The 21754-nt window shown below is 40.2% G+C and overlaps 8 protein-coding genes across 8 annotated transcripts; 6 read left to right on the top strand and 2 right to left on the bottom strand.

Moving 5' to 3' along the window:
• Positions 1 to 1605: 1605 nt before the first annotated feature.
• On the bottom strand, positions 1606 to 1996 carry GCK72_003674 (uncharacterized protein; the record flags this gene model as incomplete). The annotated part of the gene is made up of 3 exons (XM_053724183.1): positions 1606 to 1675; positions 1727 to 1874; positions 1936 to 1996. The coding sequence occupies 3 exons, from the start codon at positions 1994 to 1996 to the stop codon at positions 1606 to 1608; spliced, it is 279 nt and encodes a 92-aa protein (XP_053588377.1).
• Positions 1997 to 2572: 576 nt separating this feature from the next.
• GCK72_003673 (uncharacterized protein) lies at positions 2573 to 5333 on the top strand (the record flags this gene model as incomplete). Its single annotated transcript, XM_053724182.1, has 7 exons — positions 2573 to 2720; positions 2768 to 2969; positions 3028 to 3212; positions 3719 to 3896; positions 3945 to 4071; positions 4118 to 4598; positions 5146 to 5333. The coding sequence occupies 7 exons, from the start codon at positions 2573 to 2575 to the stop codon at positions 5331 to 5333; spliced, it is 1509 nt and encodes a 502-aa protein (XP_053588376.1).
• A 477-nt stretch (positions 5334 to 5810) lies between these two features.
• Positions 5811 to 7075, top strand: GCK72_003672 (uncharacterized protein; the record flags this gene model as incomplete). The annotated part of the gene is made up of 6 exons (XM_053724181.1): positions 5811 to 5967; positions 6013 to 6205; positions 6254 to 6435; positions 6485 to 6598; positions 6733 to 6827; positions 6878 to 7075. The coding sequence occupies 6 exons, from the start codon at positions 5811 to 5813 to the stop codon at positions 7073 to 7075; spliced, it is 939 nt and encodes a 312-aa protein (XP_053588375.1).
• A 115-nt stretch (positions 7076 to 7190) lies between these two features.
• GCK72_003671 (uncharacterized protein) lies at positions 7191 to 7535 on the top strand (the record flags this gene model as incomplete). The annotated part of the gene is made up of 1 exon (XM_053724180.1): positions 7191 to 7535. The coding sequence occupies one exon, from the start codon at positions 7191 to 7193 to the stop codon at positions 7533 to 7535; it is 345 nt and encodes a 114-aa protein (XP_053588374.1).
• Positions 7536 to 8108: 573 nt separating this feature from the next.
• On the top strand, positions 8109 to 9446 carry GCK72_003670 (uncharacterized protein; the record flags this gene model as incomplete). The annotated part of the gene is made up of 6 exons (XM_053724179.1): positions 8109 to 8134; positions 8183 to 8364; positions 8420 to 8618; positions 8669 to 8795; positions 8839 to 9319; positions 9370 to 9446. The coding sequence occupies 6 exons, from the start codon at positions 8109 to 8111 to the stop codon at positions 9444 to 9446; spliced, it is 1092 nt and encodes a 363-aa protein (XP_053588373.1).
• Positions 9447 to 9883: 437 nt separating this feature from the next.
• GCK72_003669 (uncharacterized protein) lies at positions 9884 to 10381 on the top strand (the record flags this gene model as incomplete). Its single annotated transcript, XM_053724178.1, has 3 exons — positions 9884 to 9909; positions 9955 to 10133; positions 10188 to 10381. 3 exons carry the CDS (start codon positions 9884 to 9886, stop codon positions 10379 to 10381), a joined length of 399 nt encoding a protein of 132 aa, XP_053588372.1.
• A 7379-nt stretch (positions 10382 to 17760) lies between these two features.
• GCK72_003668 (uncharacterized protein) lies at positions 17761 to 18884 on the top strand (the record flags this gene model as incomplete). Its single annotated transcript, XM_053724177.1, has 4 exons — positions 17761 to 18050; positions 18096 to 18222; positions 18273 to 18759; positions 18805 to 18884. The coding sequence occupies 4 exons, from the start codon at positions 17761 to 17763 to the stop codon at positions 18882 to 18884; spliced, it is 984 nt and encodes a 327-aa protein (XP_053588371.1).
• Positions 18885 to 19531: 647 nt separating this feature from the next.
• On the bottom strand, positions 19532 to 20830 carry GCK72_003667 (uncharacterized protein; the record flags this gene model as incomplete). The annotated part of the gene is made up of 5 exons (XM_003094333.2): positions 19532 to 19617; positions 19665 to 20132; positions 20177 to 20364; positions 20414 to 20609; positions 20659 to 20830. The coding sequence occupies 5 exons, from the start codon at positions 20828 to 20830 to the stop codon at positions 19532 to 19534; spliced, it is 1110 nt and encodes a 369-aa protein (XP_003094381.2).
• Between the last annotated feature and the right edge of the window lie 924 nt (positions 20831 to 21754).

Genomic DNA, 21754 nt, shown 5'->3' with positions numbered 1-21754 from the left:
CTTGTTTACGAACGGTAAAAAATGTATTTTTTGCATGTTATTTGCCCACTCAGGTATTTTTTCGCACTTTGCCCACGAAATGGGCAGCATGGCCCTGAGAAAAGGGCCGCGGCGCCTGCCCTACGCCGGCACTCGTGCCGATTTTGAGGGCCCCATGGCCCATTTCGTGGGCAAAGTGCCGAGATTTGGTCCAACGAGCGGCATTCCTCTCCTTTCGCTCCTTACCATTTAGCACTATAATTAACCAGATTACACATTTTTGTACTTTTCTACTATTTATTTATTCATCAAAATTAAACACAAAATAGTAATTTCAGTAATAATGGGGAGTAATAAGATAAAATAAACCTAGAATTTGTCAAACTTTAAAATGGGGAATAGGAATACAGGAGAAGAATATAATTTTTAGTAAAAGTTACAAATATACAAATTAAAGCGAAAAATCTAAAGTAAATTCGAAAATTAACAGAGACGAGCAGTGAAGTAGCCGAAGCGCATAGTTGATGATGATGCTCGTATTGTTGAATTTATTTCTCGTTAAGCTGAAATTTGTCAAAAATTGAAAGATAAAAAGAAAAAAAAGAAAATAGTAGCGTCTTACCTGTTTTATCGGCGGATCTGTGTAGATTGTCTCATCTTCTAATTGAAAAAAGTAGCACAAAATAGAAGGACGAAAGAATTGAAAAGAAACGAAATAAATTAGAAAAATCGTGGTGAAAAATCAGCGTGTGCTGTAGAGCGCGATTTCTCAACTTGTGCCCACTTCGGGCCAATGTGGTGCCCAACCGGGGCCAAACAGGTGCCCAACTCGTGCCCACATCCAACCAGCCTCTCCTTTCGCCAACCAACTCTCCAGCTTGTGCCCAACCCGCGCCAAACTAGTGCCCACTGGGCCATGTGGCCCTTTTTGAGGGCAGTTTGCCCTATTCAATGGCCACATGGCCCTTTTAACATTTTCACTGCCCAACCCTCGCCAAAAAATACCTGAGCATTTTTAAAAACTTTTCTCCCTCCCCTTTTTTTAAACGTTTTTCTACATAAGCATGTCGAAAAATGCTATTAGGTCAACGTTAAGCTGAGATTTGTAAGAAAATAATTTCTTGACGCTTGTGAATAAAGCAAAATATTTATTAAAAGACGTTTTTACATGACCTGAATAACCTCATTAAATAAAATGGAGTGTGTGATAATTTTTCTTTTTCATTAGTATTGTCGAAATAAAAAAGTTCGGACTTTTTTTTCACGTCAGAATGCAGACTCAGTAGTAATTTTGCACTAAGTCCGCTATTGTCGTGAGAAAAAATGTCGGAACTTTTTTATTTCGACAATAAGATACATTTATTTTTTTGCACGAGCCTCCCACAAGTCTAGGCGCACATCTCCCACAAGTGTTACGTAAAAGCAGGTCAAGACTTGTGGAATATGTGCGCCTAGACTTGTGGAAAGCTTGTCCTAAACTTGTAGATTTGTTGCATTGGCTTTCTTATTTTTGTTCTAAAATTTTTGTATCGATTTAATTTATTTGAAAGAAAAATAGAAAAGAACATAATAACAAATAATGAATATAATAATGGGAACATGAAAAAAGGAACAGGAAAACATTTGTTAGTTTTCGTTGATGGGATACGGATGCATGTCGTCGTTGATTGGAGAATCCGATGCGCTTCGGCGAGCCCTAAATAAGAATATTAGTATATTTTCAAGTTTTTTTTTCGAATATTCTTACATTCTCATCACATCTTGAATTGTGTAATTCTCCACATCTAAACCTGCTTCTCGGCGTCTCTGTCTCATTGCCTTCACATACCTCCCATCGGTAGTGCAAAAGGCAGAATCATGCATTGTTGTCATAGCGCGAGGAGAAGATTTGAATTCTGAATAACACTTCTTTTTTCGACAATTCCTCGGAGGTACGAAGAAAAGGTAATAACCTACCATGAAAATGTAGAATAGAATGTTGTGGTTCCCAGTTCAAGTCGATCATTTCAGAGCTCATCGGTCCCAAAATTTCGAAATTGTCTTCGATTGAGACGTTGTTTGATATCCTATTCTCGAACTCTCCGATTTCTATTCTTTTTCTAATAAGGGCGCAATTGAGAATTTCTTCTTCAATAACATTTTTTTTCTCCGCATTTTTTTTCTTAACACTCACGTGTTTTTCTCCTGTTTTGAAACTTTCTTCTCTCCAAACGTTCCTTTTCTATATCGAATTTTTCTCGAATTGCCGTCTTTTTCATTTTTCTGAATACGGTAGTGGAATAAAATCAGTTAGAAAAACTCAAATAAGGTAATCGACATTCGAAAGAGACTGAAAATAAGTGAAAAGTGATAAAGATCGAATAATTAATAAGAATGCACGTACCAGATAAAATCTGGCTCTAATAATGAGGCCACCTAACTCTGTCTTCACCGCAGCCTGGTTTTCTTCTAATGTGGACACAAACCCCCATTCGGTTATATCATACTAAATATCGATTTTCACTCGGTTCGAAATAACTTTATCGTATTGTTCTCTCTCCTTATATATGTTTTCATATATATCTGAAAATCTCTACAAAATTCCAGACCGGAAATGGCGTTACCTGTCATTTACTCAAACACAGATGTTTTGGAGTTTGAAAAAAACAAAGAGGCCAGCATGGAATTCACTATTTCATCTGCTTCAATTTTAGAAATGAAACATAACTTACCACTATGTTTCACAATAGATCCGATTTATTGTAAGTTTTTTTATAGTACGATACAACAGTGAATCCTTAATTTTCAGCTACAATTCAACCACCGTCAAATGTTATAAAAGTCACATATTATCCCAACTCCCCCTTCCATTTCATGATGACCAATAGAACGATGAAAATCGATTTTTCTGCTAAACCAGCTGGCTCTGATAATGTTGTGATGCTTTCTGTGGTGGTTCTGGTGGCAGATAAAATAATGCAAGAGCAAGAGGAAATGGAAGAAGAGAAACAGTAAGATTTTTGAAATTTTCCAACCTGTATTTCAGAAATAAAACGTCCGCCTTTCCAGAAAAGTCAACTTATATGAGCAACTTGAATGCAAGATTTGTGCGCGAAAGTATTCGGAAGACATTGAAGACCTCACACCGATAGTGCTGAATTGTGGACATACCATATGCTGGTCTTGTGTCAAAAGTCTTCAAGTAGATATCAATCTTCCGGTTCAGTGTCCATTTGACAGAACATATACTTATGGTGGGTGGATACTTTGGGTGAAATTTTAATGAAAACGGGAAACAAATTCAGATCTTTTCAGTTTGTAGTTAAAGAAACGTTTTCAACAAACATTTTCCAAAATATCGATCAATTTTTGTAGTAAAACTTTTTTGTGAAAGCCATACTTTGCGAAATCTCGGCCGGGCCCGGATTCAAAACAGGTGCACAATTTTTTTACAACATCTTTTGTCAATTTTTGAGAATTTCGTCAATAATCCAAACACCTATGTGCATTAGATTTTTAATTGAAATTTGAAAACATTGCTAAAAATTTCAAAAAAAAATTAAACATTTTCAATTTTTTAACTGAAACCAGCAAGTATGATGAAAACTGTTTCTGGAAAGCTTACTTGGCAAATAAGATCTTTTTTGAAACGAAGCAAGAAAAAACTACACAAAACTCAGAAAAGTAGATTTTTAAAGCTTCTCGATATCTTCAAATCAGTGCTAAGCCTGAGACTCTGTAAAACATTACAAAATTTCAGACTCCGCCAGAAATCTTCCCAAAAACCGGGTCATAATCGATATGATTTGTGACCTCAAACGCATGGTACTCAGTCAAACGCATGGTACGTGTGACGATCCATTACTCCCATGTTATGAGAACGATCAACACGAAGCCACGATTCATTGTACAACATGCAAAGAGGATTTCTGTAACAAGTTGGTTTCGAAGAATCAACATTTCTAGCTTATTTTTATTTTCTGCAGATGCTTTGCTTCCACTCACTCTTCAAGAATTTTATCCGCTCATCAAGCAGTTCCGGTTTTTGAAAAGCCATTGGTTCCACCAAATTGTACGATTCATCCAGATCATGAAGTTCGCTATGTATGCACTGTAAGTAAGATGGTGGTGTCTTTGACACAAATTCTTTGTTTTTCAGGACATCAAATGTCAAATCATGTCAAAACTATTCTGTGAGGAGTGTAAAATTGGTGAACACGTTAGTCACACGTTTGAGGGAGTGGAACAATTAATAGAGAATAACGCGAAAGATGTGGAAGACGCTGTGAAGAAATTAAAAGAAGAAGAAGCGAAAATGTTGAACTTGAAAATGGAAAAAGTTAAAAAAGTTCTCAAATCATTCGATAAATATGGAAATGAATATGTTCTTTATGTCAATTCAATCACGCAATACTTTGAACAAAAAAAGGCATCGGCTTTGAAGAAATTTGAAGCTTTTGTGGACTCCGAGAGTGCAAAAACTGAACAGGGAATGCTTAACATTCAAACGCATGGAGACTCAATAGCAGCGTTGAGAAAAGAATTGGAGAAAATGTTGTGCAGAAGACAAGGATTATTCGATGTGAAAGATGAAATTGATCTTGCAGCAAAGATGTCTAATTTGGAAAACGAAGTGAACGGTGAGAATGTATCTTTGATTTTTTAGTATACAACTCGTATCACTTTCTATCATACTTATCAAGGCCCGGCTTTAATAAAAAAAACTTTTTTAAGTTGACATTTTTTCAATTATTCATCGAAAATGTGAGCATTTTTGATGATTTTTCAGAACTTCTTTTTGAATTTTGGCGCAAATTATCCGGGCCTTGACAATTATGGTTTCTATCAATCAAACTACAGTAAACACAGTACTGTTTGAACTGCATTTTACAAGTCTATTATCGAAATAAAAAAGTTCCGACATTTTTTTCTCACGACAACTGCGGACTTAGTGCAAAATTACTACTGAGTCTGCATTCTGACGTGAAAAAAATGTCGGAACTTTTTTGTTGCGCCAATATTGACATAATAAATGTTGAACAAATGAGATTTTAACAAGATCGAACAAATATTCTAAAAAAAAATGATGGAAAATTTTGGAAAAATTAAGAGAAATGCAAAAAACCGGGGTCCAGTGGGTGTGTTTCAAATACAGTATTTAAGGTATGTATATTTTCATTATTTCAGATGACTTCAATTCCTTATCCCACTTCTGCATCTTATATGAAATGGTGACAAAACCTACGCTCCATCCAATGTTCGCTAAGCGAGAACGAGCACCTAAACAAGATGATGGTGTAGTCGAAGGAAAAACGTCCCGTAAGCGAACACGAGTAGCTGATGATCATGAGATCGAAGAAATAACACTCGAATAACTTTAGCAATTTCGTATTCAGATATTTCGAAATAACACGTAACTTATAACTTTTTTATTCCACTTCAATGATTTACCGTACTTTCAATTTTCAAATTTCACCTTTTGTTATTTTCATGCTCACTCCAGTTCAAAAACCATTGTTTTAAAGATTTTCGAAATAAAACGTTTTTTTCTCTTTTCTTTTCAACGCATTTTATCAATGTATTCAAAACAAGCGAAAGGACACATCATGTGCAACACTATATGAATTGCTGTGAAGACCGTCCCTTTCTCTCTCTCCTTCTAGATCCGACGAGCAAATGCGCTCTACCGGTCTCATTTAAATTGAGAGAGAATGGTAATGGTATAAAATAGTTTGGGATTAGTGGAGACGCAGATCATGCTGTTATGAACCTTTTAAACGCATTTTCGAAAGGTTTTTTTTTGTCTCCTGATTTTTTTTGTGCAGTCGTTTCAAAAGTTTTCAGATTCAAACATGGCTTCACCTAGAATCATAGTTTCCACTACTTTGCTTCAATTTTATCGGGACAAAGTATCTACCAAAGCGATTGATGTGAGCGTCACTGTTTCCGGTTTGCATGTTAAAGTCCGTCACAACTTGCCCTCCTGCTTTACTGTTGATTTTTCCTCAGGTAAATCTCAACGTTTGTTTACTATTTAAGAAAATATAATTCAAGGGCAATCTGTATCACCAAAAAAAGTACTCATCACCTTCAACCCATCAATTGCTTTTGAAATGCCACAGGAACATTTGCAAATTCAGTTCATTGATTATTTTGATTATTTATCGACCGGAAAATTAAACTACGTAACCAATTCAGTGACAGTCTTTATTAAAATTTTGGAACCAAAAACAAAACCAAACAAGATGTGAGTCATGAACAATCTGAGGAATATATAACTGTTCAACTTTTTCAGAAATCATTTGCTCTCCGAACAACTGGAATGCAGGATTTGTTTGCGGGAGTTTTCGGAAGACGATGAGAACTTGACCCCACGAATTCTTACCAGATGCGGCCATACGCTGTGCTTCAAATGTTGCTCGTCTCTTCCAGGATTGTGGGGTACTGCGTGTCCGTTTGATACATTGATCACTCCTTGTAAGTAATCTTGTGTTTCAATTTTGAGACTAACACAAAATTATTGCAGTGACCCCTCAAGAGCTGCCGAAGAATCGTATTGTCATTGATATGTTAAGAGAGCTCAAGACATCAGCACTTGCAATCAGTGAAATTCCATCGAATTCCAATTGCTATGAAAACGGTCAGCACAATGCAACGCGTTTCTGTACAACTTGTCAAGCGCCTTTTTGTGAAACGTCAGTTTATCAGAAAAAATGAGGCTAAAGTAGGCTTTCAGCTGCTTCACCGTCGTGCATTCCTCAAAAATCTTATCAGGGCACGAATCTGTTCCGGTTGCAGTTTCACAAGTCACCATCGCTCCTCCAAAGTGTCAGATTCATCTTGATAAGCATGTGAAGTATGTTTGCAAGGTAAGTCGGATTTATAATCACTGGTTTTGAAATCTACATACGTTATTCAGGACGAAACATGTCAAAACGAGTCGAAACTGATCTGTGAGGAATGCACTCAACACAGAGGTCATATCATGGGGGTATTACGTGTCTGCTGCCAACCAAATCCGGGAGAAACTACAAAAAACTGTCGCACTTCTCCAAGAGACCGAGGCGAACATGTTGCAAAAAATGAGCAATGCTCGAAATTGCAAGAGGAGCTTTGATAAATGTGAAATGAAATATCTCGAAAAAGTATCGGACATCATTGAACACTTCGAAACACAAAAGGACTTTGCAATACAAAAGTTTGCGGACTTTGCTGATTATGAAGCACACAAAATGGATTTGGAAATGATCAGTATCGAATTCGATGCGAAAAGGATGGTTCGAATGAGACAAGAACTTCAAAACGTTTTGAGCAGTAACGTTGGATTGCTTGAAGTAGAAGACCTCGTTTCCAAAGCAGAACGTATGTGTCAATTTGAGAAAGAAAGAAAAGGTAAGACTTTAAAAGATCTGAAAAAGGAGCTAACGGAGCCAACTATTGCAGACAATTTCTACTCCCTGTCCGACTACGACGTTCAAAATGATATGTCTTCCACGCCAAAGCTTCGCCGAAAGATTTCAGTGGATCAAAGTGCTGAAGCTATTGAGATGATGATGCTCGGCTTAGGAAACATTTAATTTCACAATAGTTCTTATTTTTTACATCTTGGTTATTTCCTTGTTTTTTCCTTGTTCTCCGTTTTTGATTGTTACTTCTTCTTTATGCCATTTTTCCTATAGTTACTTCTCAACCCATTTTTTCAAGATTAAATTACTCGTTACATAAAAATGGCATTTCATGCGAACTCTCGTTTTGTTTCAGTATTTTTTCAGGCAAACTTACCTTAATAAAATGAACTTTTCATATCTTTTTTCGATGAGCCGAATTGGTGCTCCAACGAAACTTGATTCCACAACACGAAAGCTATTTGATTTCCCTTAAATTCCGGAACGTTGACCGCTTTAAAAAATTTTATAGTTTGATTCTCAAATTTTCCTATTATCATTTATCGTTTTTTGCGGCGCAAACAATCAAAACCGTTTTCTTCCGGTAAAACTCAATGTCACATTGACTTTTCTTATCTTAAGGATTCTTATCGTCGTTTTTTCCAGGTTTAATTACTTAACATTCCTTTGTTGTTTGTGAAAAGATCTATAACACCTGTTAAGACTGCCATTTTATTAATTCCAGGAGTGTGTCCTTAGCAACAAATGTCGGAAGAAGTAAAAAAAGCTCCGTAAGTTTTGACGATAGTGGTTTAATTCAATTATAAGTTTTCATTTAGCAATTTTTCACCACTTGAGTGCACGATTTGCTGCAATGACTTTGACGATAAAATCGCGGATTTGACACCTCGAATCCTGACTGCCTGTGGGCACACAATTTGCGAAAAATGTGCTAGCAAACTTTTGAAGGAATCGAAAATCGTTTGTCCGTATGACAGGAAGGTCACTTCTTTGAGTAGTAGTGAGTTTTTTTTTAAATTTAGTTTGGTCTATCATGTTTATCTGTATATTTACAGAAAATATAACAAGCCTGCTAAAAAATGAAAGTCTGATCGCAGTGATACAACAGCACAAAGCTGAAAATGCAAAAGCTCAGCAGAAAAGTGATGCAATAGAAAAGGAAAACAGTACAAATAACGAGAATGCATGCATTGAAAATTCTAAACATGAGGCGGCTCTTTATTGCAAACAATGTGAGGCGGAGTTTTGCGAAAGGTTGGTTCTATTAACAAAATACACAACTAATTTACGAAACCCCTTTGCAGTTGTTTCTTGGAAGTTCATAAATCTAAAATAATGTCGGTACACTCAAAGCTTCCACTCAAAGATAAGCCATTCAAATTGCCAAAATGTACCAAACACCCGAACAACACAGCAGGGTTCTTCTGCAAGGTTAGAAACTGAAGTAGAGACACATGGTGAAAGAAGTTTTCAGGACCCGAACTGTAAAATGGACGAGAAAAAAATGTGTCACTCTTGCTTGTTAACTGGTGAGCACAAATCTCATGAATACGAATTGTTGGTTGATCAAGTCTCAATGGATGTGAAAAAACTGAAAAACATGAGTGATCGTTTAAAGGATTCTGTCAAGAAACATAACACCTACTTGGAGAAATTTGAAGCATGTATCAAAACCTTCGATGACACAAATCCGTCATACTTGAACTTGGTGAATAATATTACGGAGCAATTTGAAAACAAGAAAGTGGAAGCATTGAAGAATCTGAAGAAGTTTGTGTTCGATTCAAGGGCTCGTCTCCGCGCGGGGAGAAATGAAGCTAGAAAAAACCTTTATGCTTCTCTAAAGAATTTAGCAAGAATCATGGACAGATTGGAAATTAAACATGACTTGTGTAATGACGTGAATATTGTTCCCATCGGAAAACCGCCTCTCCATTTTTTGTATCTGCAAAACGGTAAGAAAACAAATAATCAGAAAATGTGTTGCAAGGGGATCAAATTTCAGGAAATATACGTAAGAAATTTGACGAATATGACTACTCACTGACGGAGAAAATGATCTTGGAAATAAAAGAAAAATAAATTGATATTCATTCTACTCAATAAATATTTTCAGAAACGATTACAAAAATATGTTTGGTTTTCACAGCAGTGCAAGTCGTGAGGTCACGTAAACGCGCTCCGTCGCACAACAGTTGGCGGTTCCAAAACTGACTTGCTAAGGGTTTTTAGTTTCATTTTTTGTTTTCTTCAATATAAACCGCGACGCGAACGCAACGCGACTCGGAAAAGTTCAAGTCTGTCCGTTGCGGGCCTTGCTGTCGGTTTTGGATAATCTCTTTTTAGTTTTTTTGCTAACTTTTCTTATTGCTCATAGGCTCTCACCATATAAACAGCTTATAGTGTTTCCATAGTTGAAACATCACGTAAATGTTCTTATCTTTTCTTGTTATCATCCGGGGGAAACTCATGACTAGGTTTCATTTCATTTCATTTGTTTCGGTTTTGCCGCACTTCAGATGTCAGAAGACCAAAAGAATCAATTGTGAGTTCTGGAACATCAAATAAAGTGAAAGATCATTTTGTTCAGAACAAGTATACTGGAGTGTAGAAAATGTAAAAACAACTTTGATGATTTGACATCCGATCGGGCTCCTCGAAAACTGACAACCTGTGGACACACAATTTGTGGGAAATGTGCAAGCGAACTTCTGAAGGGGTCAGTAATCACTTGTCCATTTGACAATCAACTGACGAAATTGAGTGATGGTGAGTGTTTTCTTTTTTGCATACTGTTAACTAGTGTAGGAAATGTAATTACAGGAAATATAAACAGTTTGTTGAAGAATTTTGCTTTGATCGAGGTTATTAAAGAGCTGAAAAGAATAGATGCAAGTAGGCCAACCAAGAAACATGTTCAATTTGAGGATATAATCGACGACGATTTAAACACTGAGAATCGGTGCTTCGAAAACTCAAGTCATGAGGCAGTTGCCAGTGGCAAGGTACCCCCATAACCCCTTATTCTTCGAGACATCACATCAAATACGCAACGACACTCCGCTCATGTTCCGCTCGTCCACCGTAACCTCAGCGCGCCGATTTACGTGGGCGTGTAGTCCACGTGGATTATAAATTATTCTTGAGCCCGGTTGGCTAGTTTCAGTTAGTTTTCTGCGTTTTATCGCTGTTTTTGATTGATTTTATCGTGTACAATTGTCGTGTCATTATTAATTCTTGCAATAAAGAGTATTTTATTGTAAGAAAGCGTGTTTTGTTGTCATATTTTATAAGAAACCCGACCACCCCGTATTCGTACGAGGGCTACTTGGGGGCCGAACTGTGGTTATTGATTTTTCGTTGTTTTTTCCGTGTTTTTCGTAAAGTTTTTGGATTCTTCTGGTCTGAATAGACAGAAGACAGCTGAAAATTCTACCGGTTTATTGATTTTTCGTTTGAATAGACGAAAAAGCAATTTACTGGTTGTCGACTGTTTCTGGCGTTGCAAACGGAGAAACTTGGAGGAAACATCGGAAGAATTAAAACAATCTCGTCGATTGGATGATCGACGATTAGTAAACAAGTGTTGAATAAAGACTTTGTTTACAGACGACAAAATGGGCGACGGGATGGACGACGATTTGGAGAGAAGTATGGCGAGTGGGGACGACAAGGTGAGCATGGGTGCCGTGCAAATGAGTTTGGCGGAGAGAAGAAAAAGAACTGTGGGGTTCGCGAATTTTCTCGCCACCGTCGGTCAGGTGGAAGAAGAAGTGCAGCAGCTGTTGAAAACCATGACGGTGGTCAGTTCAAGACAAGTTGACGTCGTGCAGGGGCCGTGGAGGAAGTTCCGCAAGGAGTTGACGGAGAGGTTCAAGGAGTTGGACGAAGATAAATGGCCAAGAGCGGTGATGCGTATTATGCGCGAAAGTGGCTTGGAGTCTTTGGGGGAGTTGAAGAACAAGTGCGAAAAGACGAGGGGCGGTGGTGAAGGAAACGTGGGCAATGTGGGGGAAGAAAAATGGCTGGAAGAGATAGAAGGCATCAAAAATGAAAACCGTTTGTTGCAGGTGGCATGGAACGAAGAACGGGAAGGGATGGCACGCCGAATTCAAGAACTGGAGAGGGAGAAGGAACAAATGATGCAGAAGGCGAAGAGACTGGAGAAGTTGGCTAAGGAGGAGAAGAAAGCCGCGGAGTCGATGAAGGCGAACTTACAATTTGTTCAAGGTAAGACAACGGAAAAACTAAGCGAAAGAACCGCGAGTTTGCAGGAGGACTCGAAGAATGCCGGCAAGCGCTCAAGAACAAGTTCGAGCAGCAGCACCGCACGATACTGGAGTCTAGAAAACCAGAAAGGTAAGCTGCCGCCGGTGGAAAACGGGGAAGATTGGGAGGATAAAGTGAAACAATGGTCTAGCGAAAGAAGAGGAAGCGTGGGGATGAAAGAAAACGGTTGGGAGAGAGGAAGTGTGAATGCGGGTAGCCAAGCGATGGAAAGCGAGGTGCAGGGAATGGTGCAATGCATGAGTAGAATGATGAAGGCGTCGGCGTTGCCGGAACCGAAGGTGTTTGACGGGAAGGGAGACTTCAAAGAGTTTAAGAGAGCGTTCCTCCTCAAATATAACCAGGTCACGGATACCGATGACGAATTGGTGGCGATTCTCGAAGAGAAATTCCTGGGAGGTGCAGCGAAAAGCTTGTTCAAAACACTGCCAAAGCGGTACGAGAGATCGATCAAATCCTTGTTCGAGGAATTTGAGATGAAATTGCGGAAGAGACAAGGAGATAGTAAAGCAGAGGCGCTGAACGAGTTCGAGGGGTTGAGAAAGCACCCGAATCAGAAAATGTGGGAATATCTGGTGGAGGTGGAGAAGTGGTCGAAGAAGGCGTTTGCAGAAGCGGGAGCGGTTACGCTTTCACAGCTGCGAACAACAAAACTGATGATGGCGGCGAGAAGAGACGACACACTCCACAAGATGCTAGTCATGAAACGACTGGAACTACCGTTGGAAGACCAGTATGAACACCTGAAGGATATAGTGCTGCAACAGGAGAACGAGAAGCGACGAGATTACGGGTGGAGAAGAGGAACTGTAGGAGGGTATAAGGAGAGAGAGGGCGGTAATGAGAAGGATAGAGGAGACAACTCGCGGATCGGTGGGAAAGAGGATGAAGGGGGAAGACGAAAGGAGGGTTTTAAGATAAAATGCTTCAAATGCGGAGGTATCGGGCATATGTCGAGACAATGTACGTCGAAGCCGGTCCAGGAAGTGGCGATGAAGAAGGTTGTAGGAGATACGGAGAAAACAGTCGTGGGAGCGGAAGCAGCGGAGGTCGTAGAGGTGTTGGGGCAGAAGAAGAGGATGGTGATAGATAGTGGAGCGGTAGTGTCGGTAGTCTCCAAGTCGGCTTGGGAGGCCTTAAAAGCAGGTTGTCAGCAGTGGGAAAGTGAGGTGGAAATGCTGGGGAAACCAGATTTCACAATCGTTAACGCGTCGAAGGGAAGTATGCCAGTTTGCGAACAGATCAGGTTGCCGATTTTAGTAAGAGGTAGAAGAGCAGTGGTGGTGTTCCAAGTGGTGGAAAACGAAGCAGAAGTCTTCTTGCTAGGAACGAATGCGTTCGAGAGCATTGGAGTAGAACTGAAGTGGAAGGCGGAACGAGCGGTGGCTCGGGCCGCAGAAAAGTTGAGAGTTCCCCCGCAAAGTTGTGCACAGCTTTTGTTGAAAACGGAAGTCGACTTGGGAGAGCAAGTCCTGTTAGAATCGAAAGAAGAATGTGTCCCAACAAGCTTGTGCGCTAAGAATGAGAACGGATGTTTGACAGTGGTGGTGTCCAACTGGAAGGATGAGCCTTTGCTAATTAAGAAGAACCAAGTAATGGGAGTAGTAGTGCGAGAGTGGAAGCTGCAGAATAGTGGGGAATATAAGGAGGTGAATATGATGGATTTGGACAGAAAGATGGGGCTGAAAGGGAATGCCAGAGTGGAAGAGGTGCTCGGAATCTTGAAGGAAAATGGGGAAATTCCGGAGGGAATGATTCCAAAAATCCTACAGGAATACAGTGATGTGTTTGCGGTAGAGGAGAGTGAATTGACACAAACCGATATGGCGAAGTGTGGGATAGAGCTGCAGGAAGAAAAGCCGATAAGACAAAAGTGTCGACCAGTGCCGTTAGCTCTGCACGACAAGCTGAAAGCAATGTTGAAGGATATGGAGAAGAGACGAGTGATCAAGAAGTGCCGATCACCTTGGGCGAGCCCGGTGGTCCTCGTGAAGAAAAAGGATGGAAGTATCCGAATGTGTGTGGATTACAGAAAGCTCAATGCAGTGATAAAGTTGAACGCACATCCGCTTCCGCATATCGAGTCGACACTGCAAGCCTTGGGTAGAAAGAAGTGGTTCACTACTCTGGATTTGATGGCGGGATATTGGCAGATTCCGATGGAGGAGGAGTCGAAGGAAAAGACTGCGTTCACGGTGCTGAATGAACAATATCAGTTCGAAGTCATGCCGTTCGGGTTAGCTACGAGCCCGGCGATATTTCAAGAAGCGATGGAGCAAGTACTGGGGGAATGGATTGGAAAGTCCGTTTTCGTGTACATCGACGATATCTTGATTGCGAGTGAATCGATGGAAGAACATGCTGCGGATCTGGCTAAAGTGCTGAGAAGGATAAGAGATTGTGGGTTGAAGCTGAAAGCCCAGAAGTGCAAGATAGCGCAGAAGTCGGTGGAATACTTGGGGCATGTTATTGATGAGTTAGGAGTGAGAACGGATGGGAAGAAGGTGGAAAAAGTGGAGAATTTTCCAATCCCAAAAGATCGGGTGGAGCTGCATTCTTTCCTCGGGCTTTGCACATACTACAGAAACTTCGTGATGAATTTCTCATCGATTGCGGCGCCGTTGACACCGCTGACTTCACCAAAAGTTGCATGGAGATGGACGTCAGAACAACAGGAAGCATTTGAGGAGTTGAAAAGGAGGATGACAAGTGCGCCGGTGTTGGCACAGCCAGATATAGAGGCGGCAAGAAGTTTCGAGAGACCGTTCTGCATTTTCACAGATGCGTCGGGGTATGGAATCGGAGCAGTACTAGCTCAAGTGGGATTGGACGGGAAAGTGCATCCTATTGCATTTGCGTCTAAGGCGTTGACTCCAGCTGAGAAGAACTATCACGTCAGTGATAAGGAGGCATTGGCGGTATTATTTGCCACAAGAAGATTCAAACACTTCATTTTCGGGTGTCCGACTACAGTATTCACGGACCACCAACCATTGACAAGTCTGTTCAAAGGAAAGAAGTTGGCGGATAGATTGCTAAGATGGTCAATGGAGATGCAGGACTTTGCGTTAAATATTGTTTACCTGAAAGGAAAAGCTAATCCGGTAGCAGACGCATTGTCAAGAGGAGGGGCACAAGAAATTGAAGAGATGAAAGAAGTACATGAGCAAGCTAGGATGGAAGTGGTACGGGTGGTGAATGAGGTGTCGGTGGTGGAGAAAGAAGAGACGGCTAAACGCAGTTGGAAAGAGACGTTGGAGAAGGACGAGAAATGGAGGGGGATCATCAGAAAATTGGAGAAAGGGGAACAAGACGGGATGGTAGAAGTTCCAGGAGAAGGAAAAAGAGATCTCAGCGAGTTTATGATGGTTGGGGACGAGTTGATGTTGGTGACTAAGTATGGGGCGACACTGAAAGTGGTTCCAGAGGAGAAGCGTAAGGAAGTGTTCCAAGAGGCGCACGGGGGAATATTCGGAGGACACTGGAGTCCGGAGAAAGTCGGAGCAATGCTGGAAAAGAGGGTTTGGTGGCCGCGAATGAGGGCGTGGATTGGGAAATGGTCCAAGGAATGTCAACAATGTCTATGCAGTAATGCTAAACAGATATTGACAGCACCATTGACAGCAATAGAAACGAGTGAACCGCTGGAAATTGTGGCGCTTGATTTGTTGGATTTGGGAAGGAGCGCTCACGGGAATCGATATGTATTGACCATAGTCGATCTGTTCAGTAGATACGCGGGAGTGTGCGCGATTCCGGACAAGTCGGCTGAGACAGTGGCAAAGGCTTTTGTTGAGAATTGGTTGCTGAAAGAAGGAAGGGTCCCGAAGGCTATATTGACGGATCAGGGACTGGAGTTCGCGAATGCAACTTTCGAAAAAGTCGCAAAAATGTCGAATATTAAGCTCATAAGGACAAAAGGATACAACTCAAGGATGAATGGGGCAGTGGAAAGGTTCAACAGAACAATTCAGACGGTCTTGAAAAAGATTACGGTGATTCCAGCGGAGTGGGACGAGAAGCTGCCATATGCTGTTTTTGCATATAATTCATGTCGTCATGACGCAACGGGGGAAAGTCCACATTACTTGATGTACGGAAGGGATGCGAGAATTCCGATGAAGGCAGATGCGGAGGAATTGGTGGGACGCTATCAGGTTGACACGGACGAGTACAAGTTCAGACATGCGGAGCAGATGAACAGTGCGCAGGAAGAGGCCAGAGCGCACATAAAGAGGGAACAAGAGGACGCGAAACGATATTTCGATAAGAAGCACGGAGTGCATAAAATCAGATATCCAGTAGTGGGAGACAGGGTGCTTATAAAGAGTCCATCGGAAAAGATAGGGACAAAGAATGCAAAGCTGCGAAATGAGTGGCAAGGGATGTATCGGGTGTTGAAAACAACAGAAAATTCAGCGGAGGTTATGCCAATTGTAGGAGGGAAAGAGAAGATCTGGGTGCCATGGGAACATGTCAGGAAAGTGCCGATTGAGGTGCCAGAAATGAGTGTGAAGGCTAAAACAAGAAGAGGGAAACGAGGTGTTCGAGAGAGTGGGGAGAGCGGGGTTCATGAAATAAGAAACATAGAAATCAGTGTTGAAAACATGAATTCTTTCAGGAACTTCGTGATCAACGGATGCGACTGCAAATTTGGTCCGTGCCATGTGAAGCTGGATGAGCAGAGTTGCCGGACACTAGAGGAAGCGGCCAATTTATTGGTCATGCGTAACAAGCAGATACGTGGTGCTGATGGTCATATGATGATGCATTCGGTTATGGTGCGAAAGGAGGTGGGAGAGCCGGAAAAGGTGGAGGCACTCAAGATGTTCGCAAAGGAATGTTCAATGGTTGCGAAAGCAATCATGAATAGTACGATTCAAGAGAAGGAGTGGAAGGCTGCTGCTGAAGAAGTCAAGAAAGAAGTGGAGGAGCGATTGAAGCCAAAGAAGACGGTTATTCGCGAACCTGAGATACTCATTGGACCGAGAATGGGCATCAAAGGCAAGGGACTTCTGGAAATGAGAGAGGCGAATGCAGACGGATGGGTCGACAAGTATGATTTCGAACAAGTCCAAACGGCGGTGTTCCTGTTGACTCTGACCACGGACGAAGAAAAGAATAAAAGAACTGGAGACGTCATCGATAAACTCGCAAGAGAAGTCAAGGAATTGGTTGTCTGTCCATTTCGAATGGATTGTACTTTTGCCGAGGTTCCATTGGTGACTGAAACATGGAAGAGGACACTCATGACTTCCGCAAATGCCATCTGGATTGAACCGATGAAATGTGTCGGCGCCAAGCAAATGCCGATGATAACGACAGCTCCGGAGCGGTTCAAGACAGTGAAGGAGTTGGCGGACTTCCTAGAAGCCGTGATGCCGAGTGGTGGGATCGTCGAGATGCTGAAGAAGGATCTGGAGAAGGAGCCACCATCGAAAAGAAGCCGACCGAGTCATCAGTGATCGGTCAGCAAAATAGCTAATTGTGTTTTGTTTGGTTTTACTAATATTGTGTTGAAGTAGAGTAGAATTTGTACGTCTCTTAAAGATTTGTTTATTAATGTTTGTTTGTTAGGGTGGGTTAACTGAGTTTAGGCTGGGCGGTGAGAAACACGCGGTGAAGAATGTAAGTCGTATTGGTGATTGCTCTCCAACCGGTCGGGGCCCGGTTTCTGTAAAGGGGGGGAAGTTGCCAGTGGCAAGGTACCCCCATAACCCCTTATTCTTCGAGACATCACATCAAATACGCAACGACACTCCGCTCATGTTCCGCTCGTCCACCGTAACCTCAGCGCGCCGATTTACGTGGGCGTGTAGTCCACGTGGATTATAAATTATTCTTGAGCCCGGTTGGCTAGTTTCAGTTAGTTTTCTGCGTTTTATCGCTGTTTTTGATTGATTTTATCGTGTACAATTGTCGTGTCATTATTAATTCTTGCAATAAAGAGTATTTTATTGTAAGAAAGCGTGTTTTGTTGTCATATTTTATAAGAAACCCGACCACCCCGTATTCGTACGAGGGCTACTAGGCAACAGTATATTGCGAGAAATGTGATGCGAAATTTTGTGAGAGGTGATCACTGCTCTTTTTCCTTCACCTCACTTCAATGTTTTTTTTCAGTTGCTTCGGTACAATCCACAAATCCAAAGTAAATGCAGGACACCCAAAGCTTCCGGTTCCCGAGAAACCAAACATATTGGCAGAATGCACTAAACATCCCAGTCGAAATGCAGCGAAAAATGATGGATCTGTCGGCGATATACCGTCGGTTGTGATTCAAGACGAATACTATTCAAGCAGTGTACTGTATTCGACCACAGAGAATCGTTGCTTCGAAAACTCAAGTCATGAGGCAACAGTATATTGCGAGAAATGTGATGCGATATTTTGTGAGAGGTGTTGTTCACTTCTCTTTTCACCTCACTTCAACTCTCTTTTCAGTTGCTTCGGCACAATCCACAAATCCAAAGTGAATGCAGGACACCCAAAGCTTCCGATTTCCCAGAAATCAAACAGATTGCCGAAATGCACTGAACATTCCAGTATCACTGCAGAGTTTTGGTGCAAGGTATGTTGTGGAACTGAATTGAATTAATTGAATGAATTGTGTAATTTTAGGACCCCAACTGCGTAATTGAAGAGAAAAAGATTTGCCATATTTGTTTGTTGGCAGGTGGACACAAATTTCATCAATACGAACTATTGACGGATCAAGTTTCGAATAATGTGGAAAAGTTGAAGGATTTGATGAGAAGTACACAAGAGACCGTGGACAAGTATCAGGATCGTGTGAAAAGTTTTGATGTGTGTATCGCGACATTTGGTTATGAACACCCTTTATATTTGGCTGAGATTGAAAAAATAACCAAACAATTTGATGCCAAGAAGATGCAAGTGTTGAAAAAACTTGAAGAGTTCACCGGAAATTCGCAATCTCGTCTTCGTGAAAAGAAAAAACAAATTGAAGCATACATTGATAACTCAGAGGTCCTTTTATTGAAAATCGAGAGCATCTTGAAATCGAAACAGAAGTTGTATGACGACACAAAGATTCTTGATACCGCAGAAGCACAACTGCGAATTTCTGCTTTCAATTCCCAAAACGGTAAAATTTTTGTAAGTCACTAAAATAACTTATTTTCGTTTACAGATTTCATGAAGGTTTTCGACGATCAAAACTATTCACTGACTGAGGAAATGGAGATGAAAATAATGGACAAAAACAGATAATGATATGTAACGATGTGTTGTCTGAAATGTTTCAAACTTCAATAAACTCATTCTAAAGTCTTAATTTATATCAAGTTTTTAAAAGTTTTTATTTTTCGAAAAAGAAAACTATTACTAGGCGCACAATAGTGCGAAGCGTAAGGCCCGCAACTAACAAATTTTAATTTTTTCAAGTTGCGTTGCGCGTCTTTATATTGAAAGATACGACAAAAAGCGTAAAAATCCTTTGCACTCAGCCAAGTCTTTTTTGGCATCGTTCCAACCTTTGTGCGACGGAGCGTGTTTCCACGAATGTACACCTCGCATTGCTGTGCTATTGCCAGAGCTGGTTGAACTGTTTTTCGGCCCAGTCGTTCCACTTCTATAATCAAAGCCCTTTGATAATTTACATATCAAAACAAAATTATTAGACCATTTTATTGACTTAAAATACCAAGATGTGAGAGTAAGACCCCTATAGGGAAAAAGCTTTCTCACTAGATTAACTTAATGAATAAAACAGGAGAAGAATAAGATGGAAAAGAAATTAGTGTAAATGGAAGAAGAAGGAATTTTAGAGTGAAGTAGTGTTCGTATGTTTGTTCTGTATGCATAAATGTGATCAAAATGTAAGATTCAGGAATAATATTAAGCGTAATTATATGTTTTTATTCCTCAATTCTTCTTCGCTTTATCTCTGGACTTCTGGCCATGTCGAGAGGGATATCAAAGTCGGTTAAGATTGGGAAGTTGGCTGAAATTACAGAATTTATTATTTCCAGGATAATTATTCCATTTTACCTTGAACTCGTACTCCCGAATTGAGTGCTGTCTCCACTTCTTGTCTTAGATTGTAAATGCTTTCTGGAACAGTTCCTTTCTGCAGATGTGCCTCAAGTGTCTCTCTAATTCCGTTCATACTTGTCCTGAGTGACTTAATATGATTGATTTCCGATTCAATTTCTCCTTTTTTGGAGTCTCTAAATGCGATATATTTTGATACAGCGGCCTTCTTCAATTTTTCGAAATGTTTTTCAATTTCTTCAATATTATTTGAATGTTTCTCAGAGTAGTATGTCCTCCGTTGAATTTTTGCTTTTTCCAACTCTGGTAGTACTACAGCCTCTTCCACATCTTTGAGATTTTGAACATAGTTTTGAAAATCGATTTGGGTTTTTCTTGGAGCCGGGTATGCATTTGCATCTACAGGTGCAGAAGGTCGTAGCACGTCTGCTAAAGAAAGATTCCTAGGACCGCCGTTAGTATTTTCTGGAAAAAAATATCACAACGTTTAATTAATAGAAGGCTCGAACCTCTTGTTTCTTTTCCATCAAACGGGCATACAATTCTGTTAACGAATGGTTTCTCATTTTGAATGTCTTCGTAACACTTCTGGCATATTATATGTCCGCAAGCTTTGAGCGTTTTTGGCATTTGATCCTGATTTTCTTTCGAAAAGAACAAACAACAAATTTTGCATGCGAGCTGTGTGGTAATATTTCTGAAAATTGGGATTCAGGTGACAAAAGTTGTATATTTCTAGAACTTACGGTCCGTTATTTTCCTCTTCTGCTTCTTGTATTGGATCCACAATTCTTATATCGACTGTGTACTCTTCATATACTTTTATTTTATCCATAGGCGCTTTTTCAAAAACTATCCGCAAAGGTTTAGTGGGCAATACAAAAGGAGTATAAGGGTCAGGTGTATAGCTGACATTTATCTGGATTGGTGTTACATGATAATCTAAAAAAAAACAAATATAGATCTCCTTAGTTTTAATATCAAAACTTACTTCTAGATGGATCGAGTTTAAAACATGGTTGTAAACTATAAAACATGTCTACGTTTACTTCCTCTTCTTCTAGACTTGTCACGAGGATAGTATGAGTGTAAGGTGTATCGAATGGGAATTCCACGACTGTAGTGGAGACACGAAAGGAAGGTGGTTTACTTGTATCACTCATTTTTTGAAGTTGAGTCGCTGAAATATTCTGGAATAAAGGATTTAGTGGAGTTTGGGAAATCAAATAAACAAAAAGTTGAGAGTTGATAAGCTGCAGTCTCGACAAAATATAAATCGAGGTAGATTTTCAGTTCCTTCTGACATTCACACAAAATCATATATGCTGACAGTTTTGAAGGAACCAGAGGTAGCATAGATATTAAAAACGTAGGATAGACGACCAATAATTAATAAGAAGCTTATAACCCTATGGTTGGGGCCTCTAATTAGCGTTAGGAAATGGAAAACAGCAAACGATTGCTTGATGGGGGAAGAGATAGAGATAACCATATTTAGTAAGAAGCTTAGTAACCAGCCGGTATGGTTGGTCTTTAATTAGCGTCAGGATACGTAGAAAACAGCACAATAATTGCCTAATGGGGAAAGAGTACTACGGTTAGAATTACCGTAAAACCTCTATTTGATGTGCTCCCAGCAAAGCCTTTTTAACGCGGTATATCTTTTTTTCCAAAGGCGATATCACAAAGTTGCCAACAGACCAAATGTAGCTGAATACTTATAAAATATTTCTAAAGTTGGAACAATTTGATAGCTATCATGGCAGTTGAGATATTGTGCACTCACTGGGGGCACTTCTATTAGAGGTTTTATGGTTGCCAGATTCAGTAAGCGTTCTGCTCACGTCAAAACTAGTTATAGTCAAACCATTTATTGCTTTAAATCTAACCAAGCAATAAAATGAAGGAATATACAGAAAATAAGAAGATTCCGGAAATTTGAAATATTACTGTGAATAAAGTAAAGCAGAGCATACAAGCAATTTTGAAGCGAATCTGGATAATAATCAACAAAAAAAAAGAATGCTTTGAATATATCCAATCCGTAATTTGACCTATTCTTAAAGAGGGGCACTGACAGAAAAGGA

This window comes from Caenorhabditis remanei, chromosome II, assembly GCF_010183535.1.
Source record: "Caenorhabditis remanei strain PX506 chromosome II, whole genome shotgun sequence".
Lineage (NCBI taxonomy): Eukaryota > Metazoa > Nematoda > Chromadorea > Rhabditida > Rhabditidae > Caenorhabditis > Caenorhabditis remanei.
The sequence above is the reverse complement of the archived record's forward strand: the minus strand, read 5'-3'. Positions and strand labels throughout refer to the sequence as shown.